Raw genomic sequence first — 21568 nt, 5'->3', positions numbered from 1 at the left:
TCCTCCTGCAGGAAGCCACATGAGTATTGGTCCAAAAGGTGAGCTTCAAATGAAAAAGCCACATGTGAAGGGCAAATGGGTAATGCTTGGGAGAGGGGCTGCTCCATTGTTCAGGCAGACAGGCTGGCACTAAGGACGGGAGAGGGGAATTCATTTGCCAGACGGTTTTCCAGGAGTATGTAGCCATGCCTCTAGGAAGGGCTCGGGAGAGGGGTCCTGCCATATTGGAAGTGGGCAGAATGGTGCATCCTGGGATGCCTGATTCCACTGTTGACCAGAAATGGTCATCAGGTGGGAAGCCACCAACCGCATCCTTCCCTGCAGGCATTTTCTGAGCATATGTAGGGAACGCCTGGCACCCCAAATTCAGATCTCGACTGAATAGAAAGAAGAACAAAGGTAGGACTGTCCAGCTACACTGAGGAAGTGACAGAGAGGTTGCACCTGCCTGAACTGCAGCTGCTGAACTTGGTGGCTTTCAAAAGAGTTTGCTGTGTCCTGTTCACATAGAAGTCATCTCCAGAGCCCAGCCAAAGCCAAGAGTCTCCAGGGGTCAGTGAACTGGCCTCCTGTTTACAGCTCAGGGACACAACAGCTGAGAAGCTGCTGGGGAAAGTTGTTAGTCAAAAGCTTCAACCTGCTGCCGTGGAGCACCAAGGACCAGCATCTGTTGCGGTCGAGTTCTCTGAGCCCAGGAGTGTCATAAAAGGGCAGCAGTTATCGACCCACAAAGTATTGGCCTGTGACCGCAGTACTGGGCAACTGGTAGCCCGGTGGCAACTGGACTTCTGCTAGCACCAAGAGGACTTCAAGAAACGTCAACCTTGTAACCAGGACTGCTTCACCCCCTCTGTGGACTGAGGAGTAGTCACAGCAAGACCCCTGTCGACCGCATCATATCCACAGCATCCTTTGAGCATTTTCACAAATTTTCAAAATAATTTCCATCACACCCACTCTCATCCTCATGACTACACAAATTATACAAATTCTGACCAAACTTTACTCCAAAATTCTCACTCTTTACAAACATTTCCCCCATACACCCCAACACAGCAACATTCATTCACCCGCCTCTTATCCATTGCAGAATTTAGAGCCTTAGATTATGATCCACATGCTCCTCCAACACTCCTAACCCATACTCCTTCAGACAGACAAACAAAATAAACAGGCCATTCTTAACAACTTGGCATCCCCCTGTCTATTACACAACAAGGCTACTCTACAAAAAAATAAAATAAACTCATCTTGTCACTCTCAGCCACCAAGCCCACCACCAACGCACACAGACCCAACAAAATGTTTCCTAAGCCTGCTGGACGAGGAACAAAATATAGAAAAACAACACTATTGTGACCCTCATACAGTTATCACAACTAATGACACACCTGCTATAAGCTCAAAATATACTGCACACCCTGAACAAAATGACACGACCACCAAAACACACTTTCTAAACTGCCTGCTTATAAATGCTCTGACTCTTTTATAAAAAAGAAAAAACAAAAAAAACAAAAAAAAATAACTCCACGACCTGCTCACAGACCCACAACCTGACTTACTATTCATAACAGCATCATGGTTGGAAGATGACATGGCCCCAGTCTTGTATGAAGCCGTTCCTCCAGGCTATCAAACCAACACAGAAAACCATATAGGCAAGAGGAGGTATACTAGCTATTATATTCAAACAAGCAATAAATCTCTGCACAACAGAAAACATTTCCATACAAGGTTGTGAGACCCTCATCAGCAGGTGCAACCTAAACATGTGGTTTGACAAACCCAACATGCACCATCCAAAAACTATAACCACTGGTCTGGTCACATTGAACCTACATCAGATTGTGCATAATCCCACACACATCGATGGGCAAATCCTAGATGTCATTTTTGTAAAACCCGGAACTAGTTACATACTGTTCAAAGCATCACACCAGTTGCATAGTCAGATAACCATAGTAAGACAACCAGCCTCTGCACTCCTTCAACCTCCAAACAAATACCACACAGTGAATTTATGGATCTGATCTAAGCAAGCAGAGATCCTAACAGCCCTTCTGACGCTTTTCCAGCACATATCTTCAAGAACATTCTTTTATCTACTTCTGCTGTCACACCAGTATGAAGAATCATCAATAATTATTTAACTACGGGAACCTTTCCTGAAGAACTTAAGGCATGCATACACCTGTTATTAAAGAAAACAAACCTGGACCCTAAAAACTACAGATTGATTAAAATGGACCTTTCCTGGGCAAACTGATAGGACAGCCTTCTTCATCTCACAGTTCATTGAAGAGAACTCCATGCTTTCAGACTACCAAACTGGATTCCGCCCAGGAAGAGGCACTGAATCTGCACTCATCGCAATCTGGGATGATCTTAAAAACACAGTAGACCACAATGGAGTTGCTGCACTACTTCTCTTAGACCTCTCAGCTGCCTAATTCAAAGACTCTCCAAAGCTGGTATAGAATAAACTACTCTCGACTGGATCACATCCTACTGTCAAAACGGAACAAATGTCATCTATTCTCCCCCTCTCTCGTCCAAACCCAACTTCACAAATAAAGGGGTCCCTCAAGGATCAGTCATCTCCCCTTCGCTTTTCAACATCTACATGATGTAATTACCACAATTCATAAATGAATTTCAGCTTACGTGCTGCAACTTTCAAATGACACACAAATACTCCTTAAATTGGAATACCCCAAAGACATTAGAAACTCTCAAATCTTCAGTTGCCACAGAGCTGTTGATCAGTGGATGACTTGGAGCCACCTCAAACTGAATGCTTCCAAAATGAAAATACTCACATCTGGTGACAGGGAAAATTATGACCCACTGTGTGCCTGGCTGGACAATCTGGGACAACCTCCTCAACTATCTAAGGAAGTTAAAAACCTTGTAATTACCCTGGACTTCAAGTTAACAATAAATTTACAAGAGGACAAATTTACTACGATCAAAAGTCCTCACCTTGAAAACTCTGCAACGCATCTTCTCCCACCTCGGATTTCCATACAAGGTCCAGGCTACTATCTAAACTATATTACGCCAGTGGTCTCTACATGTATCATCTCTATCTACTAAGAAAAAACGTCAACACATTCAGAACTTGGCTGTCAGACTACTACTACATGTAAAGCCACAAGCCCACATCTCCCCTGCCTTGAGGGCACTACATTGGTTACTGATTGCCAGAAGATCCACCTTTTAAGCTGCTTTGTGTCACCCACAAAGCAATACATGGAACAGGACTGCTTTTTTTAAAATTTATTTTTATTTCATTTCATTGAGTTTTTATGAGGATCCACCATGACAACAAGAAAAAAAAAAAATACATTGAGGTTCCCGAACTTTATCTTACATTTCCCCAGCAATTCCCCGGAAAAAAAGCTCTAAACGGAAACACTAAGATTAGGTAGCTATGCAAATTCATTCAATAGGTGACTCAAGAACAAATTTCTCCACGGTTGTCTAAAAAGAATTTGCCCCAAATCGAGATTTTTTTTTACCACTTCCTATTCTACTAGCATAATCTAATTTCCTGATTTCTGATTAGCACCATTTTGCTCTGCCATTCTTGAGGGGTGTGAGAACTCCCTTTCTTAAGAAGAGAGATCTGGCAACCACTTTGGCGATAAAAACGAGTTTCTCCCACCTGGAAGGGAGTCTTGCCTCAGGGTCGAAGCCTATACCGCCGGATACTGGAAGTTATAATAACCTGGGCCATATTTGGTAACATCTTGAATATTCCCTCCCAGTAGTCCTGTATACATTGACATGTCCCAATCAAATGTATCCAACCTGCCACCCCTGCTGCCCTAAAGCGAAAACAGAGATCAGGGCAGCTGGGCACCACACGAGATCAGGCTTGCGGAGTTCGATATAATAACCATTTACTGAAAAATATAATTCGATGCCAATTCGTGCCCCTGAGAACTGAGAAATTTAGATGATTAATTCTCTCCCAGCACTCACTTGAGAGATCAAAGTCCTCCTGACGAGCCCATTTTTTTGTGTCTTTGCCTCCAGATCGACCTTATCCCTGTCCATCAATAGCCTTCTCCAGGACCTGGCGCTCCTTATTCCAGGTGGCTCAACCAATTCTGAGACTAACGCCTGGGCATTAATGATTAAATTGATATCCAGATCCTTTAGACTGTTTAGCATAATATTATAGGAACCCACCAAAAGAAAGTCATTGTTTACAACCATCTGGATATTTAAGGGAGTTTCCCAATTGTCATTGATACAAAAAATCCCTGATTTTGCTAAATCCTGCATGCCCCCACCTCCTTACTAATTCTGCATTGAGCTGAGCACCTGAGCGTAACATGAACTGTTTAAGGGGAGTGTTGAAATGCAGATATGGGATTGAATATTTTCTGAAAAGATCTGACTTTCTCTTAAAGAGCCATTTAAGAATCTTATAACAAACATTTTTTGGAGATTTCGCCAAAAGTGCTGGATTCCGAATGTCGTGCTCTCTACATATTAACTCATGAAAGTCTTTAGGGAATGTCGAACCTACTAAACTAGTGAGATAATGCGCAAAAAAGGCAAAGTAATAGTCTTTAAAATTGGGCAAAGCTAAACCCCCCCCCCCCATTTTCTTTATCCCCATATAATGTGCTTAATGCGGCTCAAACCTTCTGATTTTGCCAAATAAAAGGACGAAACATAGACTTCAGTTTTTTTGAATTTTTATTGTGTTGAAACACACAGGATGGCTGAGAACAGAAAATTAAATAATGGTAAAACTAACATTTTAATCAATGCAATTCAACCTAGTATAGAAAGGGGGAGAGACCCCCATCGGGCAATTAAAGCCTGAGTTTTCTTGAGCAGCGGAGTGTAAGTAAGGTCATACAGGTCCCCTATATCGGCTGAAAAATAAACCCCAAGGTATCTCTTCGGTCTAGTATTCACACAGTGTCGTAATTCGGGGAGGAGATTAATAGAAGAGGTGCCACACAGAATAAAATCAGTCTTGCTCATATTAATCTTGTAGCCACCAATTTGCTCAAATTTGGCAAAAGCACTAAAAGCCGCTGCATGCGAAGTTCGTTCTTAATCCGAAAACATAATAATATCATCCGCGTAGAGTTTAATCTTCCCCATTGATGTTAAAGGGGGTTGAATCTGACTATTTTGACTAATTTTAATGGCTAAAGGCTCGATGAAAAGAGCAAAAAGTATAGGAGATACAGGGCAACTCTGCTGAGTCACTCGTATTTGAAGTTGACCAACACACACGGAATTAATAATGATATTAGCTTTAGAGTTTGAATACAACCTTTGAATTAGTCCAGAGACCTGAGAGGGCACCTTATAGCTAGCCAACACTGTGAAGGGTGTATCCCATATAACCAAATCAAATGCTTGTTCCACATCTAATAAAAGAACAATGGCAGAAGTCTTATTAGAGGCAAAATATACAAGAGCCTCGGCCAAAAAAATGCGTATTAGTTGTCAGTTGCCGACCAGCTATAAACCCGTTTTGATCGGGATGCACCAGTTTAACAATCCCATTGAGCCTGTTAGCCAAGAGTTTCATAATAATTTTATAATCTGTATTTAACAAAGAGATTGGACGATAGGCATTAGGATCTTCCCTGTCCTTATTTGGTTTGGGAAAACTGACCACATTCCCTGAGTGCCAAGAATTGGGAGTCTGTTCGCCCCTGAGTAGGCCATTAATCAAAGAGAGCAAATCATCAATAAATATCTTAATAAAAGTTTCATAAAATTCAGCCAGAAAGCCATCAGGTCCACAAGCCTTCCCCGTAGGGAGGTTCTTGACAACCTCAAGGAGTTCTGGCTTCGTAAACGGCTGTATTAGAACATCGCTGTCCTTCTGTAAGACTAGGAATATCTAATTTCCCCCAAGAATTCCTTAATTGACCTAGGGTCAATATCCGGAGCATGGCTCTAAAATCATCTATAATGCTCTAGCATAATTTCGTCCACAGCTCTGGGGTCAGTATGTCGAACCCCAGTGACAGGGCATCTCAGGGCATGTATGATATTACCCACAATTCAATCCCTAGCCTGCCATGCCAAAAGTTTACCTGTAAAATTACTCTCCTCATATACCTTTTGTTTAGAAGTGTGGAATCCTATATCAACTTTCTTAAGAAAATTGTCGGCCAGTGCCTTTTTAGCTAATTCAAAGGACTGCCTATTATTTTCCGAGGGAGCCTGTAGATAAGCAGCTAAACACCTTTGCACTGCCTCTCCTAGGTCCCTGGTTTGTTTTCTCTGAGAAAATGTATCTGCTGCCTCCTTGGCGATTACCAAGCCCCTGAAGAAGGCCTTAAACGAATCCCAAATTATAGCCGGAGTTGAAGATCCCTGATTGCGTTTGAAAAATTCACTAATTTCATTCTTAGAGATCTGGACCCATCCCTCGTCTTGAAGAAGCTGCTGATTGAAAACCCACCTTTTAGTTTGAAGCTTTGGGACTTCTGAATAAAGAAGCACTTCTAGCACCAGGGAGGCATGGTCAGATAAGCCAGAGTGCCGCACCGACTGAGCCTTAAAGTGCAATGTTTTAGATATCAGAAAAAAATCAACCCGAGAGGCACTTTTGAACCGGGTTGAGATACACGTATACTCTTTCTCATGGGGGGCATTCATTCTCCAAGGATCACAAAGCATCAACACTTTGCCAAAATCTTTAAAGACTATGTCAACTCTAGGCTTATTTTGTTCTTTGCCCCTAACAGTGGTATCTACAATTGGATCCTGAAGAAAATTAAAATCCCCTCCAATAATAATTTTACCTGATAATTGCAAAAGGGATTGGAACATTGCTGCATAGGTAGCACGATCATCTAACAAGAGTGCATAAAAACTCACGAAAACAAATCTTTCTTTAGCAATTAAACAGTGCACCCAACACCATCGTCCTTCGGAATCTCAGCAAAAGTCAAGCGGCCGTGCATTGAGACCTCAAGTTAGAAAGACCGCAACGCCTCTATGGGCTGCTGAGGCTGCGGTAGCCACCTTGAAATCAGCCATTTCTTTAAACATATGAAAGCCCGCAATTTTTTTGACTGGAATATGAGTTTCCTGTAAAAAGAATAACCCAGGGATTTAGGGCAGCTATCCTTTCTTCGATTGCAGACGTTTGCCTCCGGTTATTTAACCCACTCATATTCCAGGAAACTATTCTGAGTGAACGATTCAAGCTTGCCATTGAGTTCTCAAGAAAATTACCAAGAAAATACCTGATCTGAACCTAGCCCAATTAACAACACCGCCCTCTATAACCTTCTCCATTCTGAAATGCACATAGCTACTATTTAGTGTGGCAAACCAGGATCCTGTGCCCCTTACCAACCCTCCCGACACCCAATCCCAACCCACACCACCAACCTTGGGTGGCCTGAGCCTGGGGCCCTCCTGCCTGAGCAATCCGGGGCTCCCCCCCAACCCCCCCCCCCCCCCAACCCCACCCTTCTTTAATCGGGTGCCTTGACGTTGCGCCCTTCACCATAGACTTGGAAAGGACTACAGAGTAAGTACCATAAAGACTAATTTGATTTTAGCTCTATGAAGCCCACCTTTCTGAAGGAGCCATTCCACCCCCCCAGTGTCTAGTCCATCCTCCTATCCCCCTCTCTCAATCATCACCCCCCCGTCTCCCCACCCTCTGCCCCGACTGCTTCTGAATTGAATACAACAAAGTCTTAGCAGTATCAACTGTATGAATTCAATTAGAATGTCCCTGATAAAACACCTTAAGTTTGGATTGCTGTACAAGTCCTGCCGGAGCACCAGCTTTTTTGGAAAGCCGGAATCATACCTTTCAATTCTCTCCTTCGATGAGCAGCCGCCGCAGACAAATCAGTATTTTTTTTAAAGGCAAAATCGCCAGGAACCTGATGTATTTTACTCTTAATTGCTTGTTGAAGAATACGTTCCTTGACCCGAAAATCACAAAAATTTACGAGGATAGTTCGAGGATACTTTGCTTGGGATGACTGCACTGCTGGTACCCGATGGGCGCGCATGATCGTAAGATCCAAATGCTTATCGCCTGGTTCAGAGAGAACATGCTGCAGAATAAGGTCCGTGATTAAGTTTGTGACAGTCTGTTCGTTTTTGCGCCCTTCAGGAATTCCCGCAAATCTCAAGTTTGATCTGCGTGAGCGATTCTCAGCATCTAGCGGGATCAGTAAGTCTAACAAATCAGCTTGACATTTTGCCACTGATGGTTCCTCAGAGACGCGAGCATCCTCCAGGTCGGATACTCGCTGTTCAGTCTCCTTGATGCAGGAGTTAAGTTGCTGTATATTACTCGAAATTAAATTGAGTTGTGATTTCATCTTCTGATTTACCTCGTTTTGTGTGATTTTCAAGGCTTTTAACTCAGACAAGATCTGAAGAAGCAGATTTTCCGAAAAAATGTCGGATCTTGCCTTGACTCTAGGTGCGTGAGAAAACAAGCCCATTTGAGAGTTCAGCTGATCCTGGACCGATTCAGAAGTTCTATTAACAGAAGGGTTCGGGGGGGTTGGAGGGGTCACCTGTAGCGCTTATCCCTGATGTAGCAACTGAGTCGCAGGACTCGCAAGAGAGATCAAGTAGAGAGCTGTTAGCTTGAAGAGCAGAGGCAGAGTCTGAGTTAGTAGTCAGTGTGGGAGTGTCGGCCTTTTGAACCTTCACTAGTCCAGAGAACAGAGGATAGAGCATTTGTGAGCCTGCGCCCATATCCAGAGCCTGACTGAAAGTGGCATCGACGCTACATCTTAAGGCCGATTGATTCAGAGGCAGGCTAGCCTTATTCATTGAATCTGAATCCAAGTCTGAGCTCTTAGCCTCTGCCAGTAGAGAATCTGAACCAGCATTTTGCGAGCTAGTCATAGAGGGCGGTAAGCTGTGAGAAGAAGTGTCGCTAGAAGGTAATACGACAGTTGGTGGAGGAACAATATTAGAAGACAAATCCATGTTGATGTGATTGTCGAATGTGGCTGGGCGCTTTGGTTTAGCAGTGCGGGCAGCTTTAGGAGCCCTAGAAGCAGGGCGTCCTTTCCCCTGGAGATAGTGCGGAGAACGGGGCATTATACAGCGCTGCTCCTTTCCCTTACACGCATCCTGCTGCCCCCTTCCTCTCCCCACCAGCGCAACAGGCTTTGGAAAAAAAGGAGAAGCAAAAAAGGGACTCCAGCCTTGTACCAATTAGCGCTTCCTTCCAACCAGCCCCTTTTCCAGTGCAAAAATGTACAAAAATGTACTACACCAAACAATGCTCATAGCCCAGTAGCCTATTCCCCGTCCAATTTAAGAAAGAGAGGGAAAACCTTCCTCAGTAGTGAGAAGTCATGCCCTCTATAGCCCCCCCCCACCTCCGTTTCCAGTCCTCTTTTCCTGAGAGAAGAAAACTCTGACCATGCAGTCTCAGGCCTCTTCAGGACTGCAGCCGAATTCCCTTGTGAGCCAGCTAAGCCCGAGGGGAAATTCCTCCAAAGAAATGCCTCAAACAGCAAACACGGCAAGCGGTGAGCAGCAGGGGGGAACAGGAACTCTGACTGTCTTTTTCCGTATTGCAGCGGCAAACACGGGAAGCGGTGAGCAGCTGGAATACGAATTGTCTTTTTTCCGCTTTGTAGCGGGATGGTGCCAGCATTAACGAGTCTCCCTGCATGCGTGCGTCCTTCCCAGCCGGTATTTCAGCCGAGGAGCATGACGGGAGCTCCTACGCGGCCGTCCTCCCAGGACTGCTTTTCATCAGGAATAAAATTAACAAATACATTCAACAAAGAAACATCCCCTCAAGATTGGCCCCCTGCTTTAAAACCACCATACAAGAAAAAGACTATAGGTGGTACATCCTTCTTTGTTCAAGCGGCTAAACTATGGAATTCATTACTAATATAAAATCCACAGATAACTATCTTGTCTTTAGAAGACTACTCAAGAGTTGGCTTTTTCCTTCTTAACCACCATATCCAAACAGCAATAGACTGCATATGCCTGTGTTGATAAACATTTACAATCTGATTATGTGTATTTCTGTAAGAAATATGTATAATTTCTCTTTTGTGATAATAAAATGTACATACTCTTTAAGCCTTTTTAACAAATATATATTTACTCACCGTTAAATGTATACATGTGTGTCTGTATATGTGCATATACGTATATACAAGTATGTATACAAGGTATGTGTGTATGTATATATGTGTATATTATTCTATGCCTAAAATGTTCAGGACCACTTCTACAGGAAAGCCTTAGCTTGCTGGTCCCCCTGACTGGCTCCCTACTCTAGAGAGTCATTTTAGGTGATCAAAAGTGACCACATTACAGCTAGCCCAGATGTTTTGCTGAAAATGTTTCCAAGTTTTGAAATTGTTGAATTTGCCAGTGCTTGTTCAATGTTGAGTAAAATGCTTTGATTTACTATACAGTGAAAATTATGTATCTCTGGAAACCTGTAGTGGATCTTTTTCACTGTGGTGTCTAAAAATAAGTAACAATAGTCCTTCCTTTATTTTTTTTAATTCGCATCAGATTTATTTGGTGTCTTGTTGATTTCTTCCCCAATTGTTTTGGTGATAAATAACCCGTTAGCTACTGACTACTACACCACCCAACCTACCTACCAAGCGTGGAGCCCTTTTTTCAGCTATTTTGTGTAGATTGTGCTTAGGGCACCGTGCATTTTCTTCCACATTAGGTATCCATGCCAAATTTGCCTCCCTTTTTCCCAATATCCCGGGGATTCTGAGAGGGACTTTTGAATCCCCTGGAGGGGACTGAGAAAATATGCAAAAAAGTTTGAGAAAAGTAGGGAAAAAGTGCTCCTCATAGAAGTGTCTGTCTGGTTGTCTTTTCCCAAAAATGGCATCTACACTGTACCAAAGTCACCTTCTCCCCAGTTTTCAGGAACATGCAGAGTTGAATAAAAAAAACTAAAAAAAAAACTAATTTTGTACTACGGTTTTGGAATTTTTCTAAGAGGTAGCCCATTTTCCCTATTTTTTTGTGTTCTCTCAACCTACTTCTGGTTTGTGGTGGAAAGCAGAGTGAATCCCACTGGTGAATCCAGAAAAGTTATTCTGTAACATCGACAACATTTTGAATTTAGCAAGGGGTCATATGTGGAGATCCCTCAAGGTTCCGAGGAGGGTCCAGTTGCAGTCCTGGGTGGCAGAAGAGGAAGTGGTTTATGCAGAGGAATCCTCCAGGTGGCCACTTTATTCTGCCCTCTTGAATCCAAGATGGGCAGAGGCCCCTGGGAGCATATTAGAGGTCAGGTCAGGCAGGTGATATGTCAGCCCCCTCTTGATAGGTGGGCACCCTGCTAGGTGACCAGTCCCCCTTCCTGGGCTATTTAGGTTCTCCCTCTTGGGTGGGTCCTCAGATTCGACATGCATGATTCCAGCAGGACTCCTCTGCTAGTTTACTTCATCTTCTGGCCACCAGGACTGCAACTGGACCCTCCACGAACCGACAATCTTCAACTTCAGTGACAGCTCCGCTTTGCTACATTGTTTCGCTGGCTCCTTCCAGCAACTGCAACATTTCCCTCCCTGTGCATCCTCTCAGGGCGACAAGTCTTTAGCATATACAAGAAGTAAGAAGTAATCTCCCTTGGACTGAAGGAGTCCCTCCCCTGCATCCGCAGGCAGCAACTGCAATGATGTCCAGCTTGCAAGGAACTTCTCTCCTGCAAAACTGTGTGGATCCTGCAACATAGGTGGTGGTCCTCTTGGTCCACTCTACCAATTCTCCAACTTAGGAGATAGTGAGCCCTTGCCTTTCCTTGCAGGACAGTACACCTGTGCACTGCATCTCTTGCAGCTACCAAGGCTTGTTTTCCCTTCTTCCAAGGGATCTTCAGGCTCCTTGTAGCCCCGGCCTCCAGCACTCTTTCCAGCAAAGTGCAGTGTCCTTCCTACTGCTCCAGCGACGTGGGACTCCTCTCCAGGTGTGCTTAGTGGGCCTCACAGCGACTCCTGTGCCTGCTGCCTGTGAGTTGCCTGCAGGGGCTGCTTACTCATCTTCCAGTTCTCCTCACCCCAAATCCCCCCTCAAACTTCCCAATTGGGTTGAGTTCCCCTGGACCTTCCTGGTTTCCGGCAGCTCTGCAAATCTTCATCAGTGGCGTTTGTCTTTGCCAAGGCTTGTTGGTGGTTCTTCCACACCAGTGACCGACTGCAACTCTTCTTCCGACGTGGGACATCGACTGCATCTCTCCTGGAAACTCTTCTCCTGCTCCTGTGCTGCATAGCTGACTTATTGACTCCACCCGTCGACCTGGTCCTGCATCCTCAGAAGGTTGGGTAGTGGCTCCTGCCACAACCGGACACTCCAACTTGAACTGGGCTTGGCCCCCTTCACTTGCAGGTCCTCCTCTGTCAGGATCCACCTTTTGGTCTTGCACAGTCCACTTCCAAAGATTACCTGTGAGTTTGAGGAAAGACCAGATACGTAACTCTTCTTTCCTGGTTGCTGTGGGGCACCCTAGTACTTAACATTTGGGGTTCCTAGTTCCACCAGCACCCCTCTACAGCTTCCACTTCCTGGGGTGAGGGACTGACTCTCACATTCCATATTCTTAGTATATAGTTTGGTCTCCCCCTAGGGTCTCCATTACATTCTTCTATTTCACTGTTTTCTGTTGCTTTCTATGCCAACCCCTAACCTTTAATGTGTATACAATAGTGTGTTTACTCTCCTGCTAATAGAGTATTGCCTATACAGTATTTTAGTATTTGTGTTACTATAATAAAGTACGTTTATTTTTGTAACACTGTAGTTCTTTCATGTGTGTAACTGCTGTGTAACTATAGTAGTATTGCATAAGCTTTGCATGTCTCCTAGATAAGTCTTGGCTGCCCATCCACAGCTACCTTTAGAGAGTCCTGGCTTCCTAGACACTGGCTACCCTGAGAGGGGATACCTGGTATAAGGCGATAACACCACACACCAGGCCAGATTCCTACAGTACTTTTAACACCTGCCAACATCAACTACTGTGTAACTTCAAAACGTGTACCCTGAAGATATGAGGGGTTACACATGTGCCTGTATTTTTTTTCCTTTAACTTGGGGGGGGGGGGGGAGGGGGGAATGTACTCGTAAAGAGCGGTTCTTTCTATGAGCTGGAGGCTAAATGGTCAAGATCTCGGTTCATAACCTTAAAGCTCTACGGCCCTCTCTTTTAGAGTCTCCGACCAGCAGCCAAACCCACAACACAGCAGGCTAATTCTATTCTGACCATTTCCTTGGAGCCTGTGAATCATTGCTTCAGGAGCTTGTGCCTCTGGCATTTTCCCCTTTTCCCCCTTTATTGTACATTCTTCCCTGCACTCCATACAAGTGCATGGATTTCTAATGCATTGTCTGCCTGCACCACGTTGCTGCATTTATTTGTTTAGCATGAATTTATGTAGCGCAAACTCAACACTAAGGGATTGAAGTGCTTTACGTGAGTACCACTTACATTACAAAGGGACACTTAGCAACCACTCCATGAGTGCACCTGCAGCGTGTTAACTCTTCACCCACCACCATTGTTTTGAACCCCCCCCAACACCCTCTCCCCGCCCTGGCTATTAACCTACCACCCTGCTCTTTGTGGGTTTATCCACCCTTGTGACTCAGTTGTCCTCCATTGGCATCATGGAGGGCTGAGCCAGACTTACCAAAACGCATGAACAGAAGGTCACTGCATATGGGTAATTTGATGTGTAGTTGGCAGGATCCAACATAGAGTGCAGTCCAAGTTGCATTTGTGGAGATGTGTGGTCAGGATTAAGTATGGCAATGTTGATGATTTGTGCGTTTCATTTGTGGGTGAGGACTAAGACTAATAATAACTTGCATGGGTGTCGCTTTAGGTGATTATTGCCAGGCAAATGTATAGGTCACGTAAGAAGCTGGTGATAGAAAGTGTTTTTGAATTGTTTAACAGCAAGGTAGTTTTGTTTCAAATTCCGGATGAGTTGGGTGCATATTCTGTGTTTGGTTGCAGTGTGTGCTGTTAGGTGGTGATATCTGAGCAGCAAGCCCTTAACTCAAAGAGCTTAAAACATTTTGATGCAGAGACTTCCCTGTCAAATATTTTTTAGGCGTAAGGACCCCCCGACTGACAAAAATGTCTAGAACCTGGTACTCCTCATCATCGACAACCATAAATGCCCCAATTCCCACAGCAAATCATTTTTACAGTATAGAAACAGTGTTTAGCAAACCAGTGGTTTGTGGGTGACTCCTAGTTATGTTAGTTTGCTGCTGTTGTTGGTGTCAGTCATGTTGGTGGGAGGCTGGAGGGCCTTGAGAGTCTGAGCAAGGAGAACCATGTGATAGCGCTTCCCTACCTGGTGGTATAACATCCTGTGCTGTGCCCCCATCCACCATACGGCTTACTTAATGTGTGCACCTGCGACATACTGCTTTCTTTTTCTGATGCTGCCTGGGAGTGAGAGCTGGCCTTGGTGCAAGGGTGCAGCCATATGCTGAGGCAGCCACTGTGTGGGCAGGAGAGCAGCTGTGGCAGCAGCTATCACAATACTGTAGGACAGTGCATGTCTGCAGTATGTGAGGATGAGGTGCACCTCACATAAAAAAAAAAAACACACATGCAGGGTTCATTTTAGCCCCAAATTAAGTCAATGGTTGCATCTTGAGACACTCATGGGTGAGTAGTTTGATTGAATGAGGGATGAACCAAATTGGAGGCATGGGCAGCAGCACAAACAAAAACGTAACTGTCACTTGCCTTTGACCTCGTCCCCATGCTCACTGGCACCACCCCTATTGCATGCAGGATCTCAGTTCCCATTTTTTTTTAAATGCACTTCGACAGCTGATTGGCGTGGCTGCCCATTCCCTTGCGGATGCTGGGAGGTTGACAAGAATTGGAGCACTGTACTGCACACAGCACTGACGCATCAGTGAGTACAGTTCGCTGGCACTGGTAGCTGTGTGGCAGCAGCAGTCTGACCACAGTTGAGTCTCACTCAAGCCGGGTGGCAAGCAGCATTGATGTTTCTTTTTCGTTGAGTTCGGGGTGGTGTGCCATGGTGGACCCTATGAAGTTTTCTTACCGCAATGCTCTATCCTCAAACTGCATTATATTTCACCATCTGGATTAGGTGGGTAAACAGTTTCTTGTACCAAGTTAGAGTTTTACAACTCACATTGTATGGCTGAACAACCTGGTCATTCTTATTCCCTCTGCCTATGTACTTGTTCTATTCAAGTTTGTGAACAATGGGCATCTGACCCCAAACGGTGACGGGGAATGCTCTCATCATAAATTGTAGGTAGCACGTACACATCACGCCTGTCGGAGAACTTGACTGCAAGTAGTTCATTAAAACTTAACGCAGTGCTCTGGGATTTCTGGAGGTTCTTACAAACAAGCTCCTGCAGGGATCCTTGGCGGCTACAATAAACTTTACTGCAGACCACAGTGCCAGCTTTCTGCAGCTCATTGAACAGCTCTACGCCTGTATAGAAATCGTCCCCATAAAGGTTATAACCTTTATGAAGTAGTGGCTGGACAAGCTCCCGAAAAGACTTTCCTGTGACTCTATTTAGGGGAGGGCAACCTACAGGGTTTAGAGTGGAGCCCTTCCCTGCGTACACTCTCAAGCCATACACATGGCCAGTGGAGCTCTCACACAGTATGTACAGCTTGATGCCCTAGTGAGCTCTTTGCTCGCAGTGTACTGCCTGAACAGCAGGTGCTGTTTGTACAGGATCAAGGCCAATGGCTATATTCTTTCCAGGAGTATAAAGTTCTGGGAAACCCAGCAGACAAATGTTCCACAACAGGCTGACTTTTGAAAAACTTGTCATGGTCTGAATGGTTTCCGGGTAGTGCAGCAGAATTGTCATTGAAATGCAGCATGCACTGCAATAGCAAAAAACAATCTCTGCTCATGTACGGTGGGAACATGGGGGATACCCAGATCGTGCGACTAGACCAGTAGGACTGCAAGGTTCGTTTCTGCACTACCCATTTTGAGAATAAGGCCCAAAAATATCTTTAGCTCCTCAAATGCAGTGGGTGTCCACTGATGTGCCCTAGAACAATGCCTTAGAGTGCCTCCATGCTTCCTCAGAAATTGTTCAGCACGTACATTTGTTTGCTGGACAGTTTGCTCAAATAAGTCAACATCCAAAAAGAGATGGACACAAAAAGTTGGCCATATCGACTTTACATCCAGCATTGCCAGTGAAAGGCGAAATTTAGGGCTGAACTAAATTGGGGACAACCAAGAGAGCAGTATGTATGCGCTTGCTACCGCAAATGCCTACTTTCTGGTTTGTCTAACCTGAGACTTTCATCCCGCTGCACAGACTGTGCTTGCAGAGGGACAACACAACTGTGATCATCGTGTCTCACAGAATCGTTGAAGATGAGTAGTCGAATGGAACTTCGCCGACTGGAAAAATTACTTCCAGATTCGGCTCTATTTTCCTCACCCTCAGATATGCTGTCTCTGTATCTCTTGTCTCAGTCTCTAGTCCTACCTCCTAGGTATCCTCCAGAACCTAAGACGCCATCTCTGCTACTGGCTAAAACCGTCTTTCTAAAACACTATTGTAAGGAAATGCCTCCTTGGCATGGTTGCCCCCTGACTTTTTGCCTTTGCTGATGCTATGTTTACAATTGAAAGTGTGCTGAGGCCTGCTAACCAGGCCCCAGCACCAGTGTTCTTTCCCTAACCTGTACTTTTGTATCCAAAATTGGCAGACCCTGGCATCCAGATAAGTCCCTTGTAACTGGTACTTCTAGTACCAAGGGCTCGGATGCCAAGGAAGGTCTCTAAGGGCTGCAGCATGTCTTATGCCACCCTGGAGACCTCTCACTCAGCACAGACACACTGCTTGCCAGCTTGTGTGTGCTAGTGAGGACAAAACGAGTAAGTCGACATGGCACTCCCCTCAGGGTGCCATGCCAGCCTCTCACTGCCTATGCAGTATAGGTAAGACATCCCTCTAGCAGGCCTTACAGCCCTAAGGCAGGGTGCACTATACCATAGGTGAGGGTACCAGTGCATGAGCACTGTACCCCTACAGTGTCTAAGCAAAACCTTAGACATTGTAAGTGCAGGGTAGCCATAAGAGTATATGGTCTGGGAGTCTGTTTTACACGAACTCCACAGCACCATAATGGCTACACTGAAAACTGGGAAGTTTGGTATCAAACTTCTCAGCACAATAAATGCCCACTGATGCCAGTGTACATTTTATTGCAAACTACACCCCAGAGGGCACCTTAGAGGTGCCCCCTGAAACTTAACCGACTATCTGTGTAGGCTGACTAGTTCCAGCAGCCTGCCACACTAGAGACATGTTGCTGGCCCCATGGGGAGAGTGCCTTTGTCACTCTGAGGCCAGTAACAAATCCTGCACTGGGTGGAGATGCTAACACCTCCCCCAGGCAGGAGCTGTAACACCTGGCGGTGAGCCTCAAAGGCTCACCCCTTTGTCACAGCACCGCAGGACACTCAAGCTAGTGGAGTTGCCCGCCCCCTCCGGCCCCGGCCCCCACTTTTGGCGGCAAGGCCGGAGAAAATAATGAGAACAACAAGGAGGAGTCACTGGCCAGTCAGGACAGCCCCTAAGGTGTCCTGAGCTGAGGTGACTCTAACTTTTAGAAATCCTCCATCTTGCAGATGGAGGATTCCCCCAATAGGGTTAGGATTGTGACCCCCTCCCCTTGGGAGGAGGCACAAAGAGGGTGTACCCACCCTCAGGGCTAGTAGCCATTGGCTACTAACCCCCCAGACCTAAACACGCCCTTAAATTCAGTATTTAAGGGCTACCCTGAACCCTAGAAAATTAGATTCCTGCAACAACAAGAAGAAGGACTGCCTAGCTGAAAACCCCTGCAGAGGAAGACCAGAAGACAACAACTGCCTTGGCTCCAGAAACTCACCAGCCTGTCTCCTGCCTTCCAAAGAACTCTGCTCCAGCGACGCCTTCCAAAGGGACCAGCGACCTCTGAATCCTCTGAGGACTGCCCTGCTTCGACGACGACAAGAAACTCCAGAGGACAGCGGACCTGCTCCAAAAAGACTGCAACTTTGTTTCAAGAAGCAGCTTTAAAGAACCCTGCAACTCCCCGCAAGAAGCGTGAGACTTGCAACACTGCACCCGGCGACCCCGACTCGGCTGGTGGAGAACCAACACCTCAGGGAGGACCCCCGGACTACTCTACGACTGTGAGTACCAAAACCTGTCCCCCCTGAGCCCCCACAGCGCCGCCTGCAGAGGGAATCCCGAGGCTTCCCCTGACCGCGACTCTCTGAAACCTAAGTCCCGACGCCTGGAAAAGACCCTGCACCCGCAGCCCCCAGGACCTGAAGGACCGGACTTTCACTGCAGAAGTGACCCCCAGGAGTCCCTCTCCCTTGCCCAAGTGGAGGTTTCCCCGAGGAAGCCCCCCCTTGCCTGCCTGCAGCGCTGAAGAGATCCCTTGATCTCTCATTGACTTACATTGCGAACCCAACGCTTGTTCTAACACTGCACCCGGCCGCCCCCGTGCCGCTGAGGGTGAAATTTCTGTGTGGGCTTGTGTCCCCCCCGGTGCCCTACAAAACCCCCCTGGTCTGCCCTCCGAAGACGCGGGTACTTACCTGCAAGCAGACCGGAACCGGGGCACCCCCTTCTCTCCATTCTAGCCTATGCGTTTTGGGCACCACTTTGAACTCTGCACCTGACCGGCCCTGAGCTGCTGGTGTGGTAACTTTGGGGTTGCTCTGAACCCCCAACGGTGGGCTACCTTGGACCAAGAACTGAACCCTGTAAGTGTCTTACTTACCTGGTAAAACTAACAAAAACTTACCTCCCCCAGGAACTGTGAAAATTGCACTGTGTCCACTTTTGAAATAGCTATTTGTGAATAACTTGAAAAGTATACATGCAATTGAAATGATTCAAAGTTCCTAATGTACTTACCTGCAATACCTTTCAAACAAGATATTACATGTTAAATTTGAACCTGTGGTTCTTAAAATAAACTAAGAAAATATATTTTTCTATAACAAAACCTATTGGCTGGATTTGTCTCTGAGTGTGTGTACCTCATTTATTGTCTATGTGTATGTACAACAAATGCTTAACACTACTCCTTGGATAAGCCTACTGCTCGACCACACTACCACAAAATAGAGCATTAGTATTATCTATTTTTACCACTATTTTACCTCTAAGGGGAACCCTTGGACTCTGTGCATGCTATTCCTTACTTTGAAATAGCACATACAGAGCCAACTTCCTACAACTATTCTTTGTAGAAGGCAGAAACAGTTGGTGTATGTGTGTGTTTGAGTGATGTGCGCAATAGTAAATAACAGTCCCCTAACCTTGTCTTCCTTAATTTCTGCAGGTTCTCCAAATACACTAAAAAAGACAAAAAATACAGCACAGTATTACTTCACATTGCTACATACACATCATCATAGCCTTTAACGCTGGTGGTGCCCAGTGCAACATTCGTTTCCCACTCTCCCAATGACATTGTCCTCGGTTTTCAGCCCTACCATGGGGCAAAAGAGCCCCTCATTTCTCCATAGCCCCTCTCTCACATACATTTCATTTGTTTTAAAGCACTGGTAAAGGTTGGCTTTATCAACAAGAATGTACATCTACCTAAACAAACACTTTTAAGAAAAATTAGGGATAGAGAATCAAACACTTGGGGGGGGGGGGACAGAAAGTCTTAAACTATTTTATGCAGTTTGCATGCAACTCTTTGACAGTTTGTAAGCCACAGTTCCACATTACAGTTTTATCTCATGAACTATGGCAGCAAAAACACTGACAAAAGCAGTAATCCACTCAGCTATCCACATAAAATACAGATCTGTGATCTGAAATGTAGGCATTTGTTTTGCAGCAGCTATATTAACCCTCTGCAGTACTTTACGGAGAGAGTTATGTCGACATTTTTATTGCTGCCTAAAAGCTACATCCAGTACAAGGACCACTGCAGCAGGTGTCAGCACCCACCCTATGAAGTCAGCGCCAGTTGCATTGCCCTAAAATTATATTTATATATAAATGTGTGTGTATGTATATAATGTAATGTAGTGTGTGTGTGTATATGTGTATATATATATAATATAGACTAGCAAGGACATTATGGATCATAAGAAGCATACACAGTAAGCATTCAAAGTTTTTGGCACAATTTGTAAGTCTTGTGAGGTTTCTGTGGCTTCATGGGACATGCAGTCCTTCTTGCTTTCATCACTGTTAGAATTGAGACTTCTGTTCTCACAGTGCCTACTCTTTCTATATTTCTTTTTTCTACACACAGGACTGGCGTGCAAGTGTAAGCACGTACTGAGCCTCATCCTGACAGGCTGACTTATTTTTCCATTCCCCATGCCTTCATACCCCAGTACCTTTTAATCAATGCTGTGGACCCTTCTGAATTCGGTTTCTTGTGTGAGAATATGCCTGCATCTTTGTTTCCATTTCATTACACTTCCCACCCCTCCTGTTCGTACCTACTATCCAGACAATGTAAGTGATGAAGCTTGAGGCAGTATGGCTCAAATGTCTGTGAGTGATTTTTCTGCCTCTGTTACTTTATATAGGTTATGTACCAGCTAAGCACGACTCTCTACTATGGTTTGGTACCACACTTGGGTCGAGTCATTACCTCACCACACTTCTAATAATAATTTCATAATTTACTCACTGTATCGTTTATCAAATTAAAGAATTGTAACTCTACCTTGTGTTAAGAGTTACTCATAACTAACATTTTACTTATGTTTTAGTTCTGTGATACATTTAAAGCCAAGTCTCCACTCTGCATTACTTGTGGTCTGATGCTGGTACAGAAAACAGAACCAACTATTGTGCGACACCTTGGGCTCCAGATCTTAGAACATCTCGCCAAGTAAGACACTCCATTCTACTTTACTATGAGACTAAAACTCTGCTGACAACCATGTTTTTTTAAAAATGTTTTAAGGGCATTTTAGGTTAATGCCTGTTTAATTTAATCAGCTCTTGTCTTTTCATACACATGGAATTGTTAAACGGCCACTGTTGCTGTCTGGGTCAATTACTGTTTTCTTTTGTTATATGTTTACATGCTATCCCTTCAGTTGCTTTCCTACCGATGGCACGTCTGAAGATTTCTGAATTTGTTTTCATATTCTATATTATACTTCCTCTTAGCCTACTTTACTGTAGTTTAATTTGCAAAGTACATTTTTTATCCTAGAGATGAGAAAATAAGTTATTGTTCCGGCATCTACTACTTAAATCTCCAGTCTTCTCATGGTCCTCCATCCATCAACAAGCCCCACTTTTTACCTCTCAAATGTAGACTTAGCTTGATTAACTTACCAAGTCTCTCGTATGTAGGCGTGATACAGAGGGTTCGCTGTTATTGCCACTTGCTCATTCTCCTAAACTGACATAGCTGCTCATGTTAGCTGTTGCAACTTAAAGCACCATAATTTGCAACCGAAATAAGATTGAGGCAACTGTACAAGTATTGCTATGAGTGGAGAGCCGTAACTGTCCTTCTAAGAAGTCCCGTCACCTTAACTCCAGATGG

General features: G+C 44.9%; 1 protein-coding gene across 2 annotated transcripts in view; it reads left to right on the top strand.

Moving 5' to 3' along the window:
• The window catches only part of LOC138296807 (exportin-5-like), a 1394731-nt gene that overhangs the window by 37215 nt on the left and 1335948 nt on the right, over positions 1 to 21568 (top strand). For both annotated transcript variants that reach the window (XM_069236253.1, XM_069236252.1), the window contains exon 2: positions 20778 to 20899. In XM_069236253.1, coding sequence (XP_069092354.1) covers positions 20778 to 20899 — 122 coding nt within the window. The remainder of the gene's footprint in view (positions 1 to 20777; positions 20900 to 21568) is intronic.

This window comes from Pleurodeles waltl, chromosome 5 (genome assembly GCF_031143425.1).
Source record: "Pleurodeles waltl isolate 20211129_DDA chromosome 5, aPleWal1.hap1.20221129, whole genome shotgun sequence".
Taxonomy (NCBI): Eukaryota; Metazoa; Chordata; class Amphibia; order Caudata; family Salamandridae; genus Pleurodeles; species Pleurodeles waltl.
Note: the sequence above shows the minus strand (reverse complement) of the source record. Positions and strands in the feature narration are given on the sequence as shown.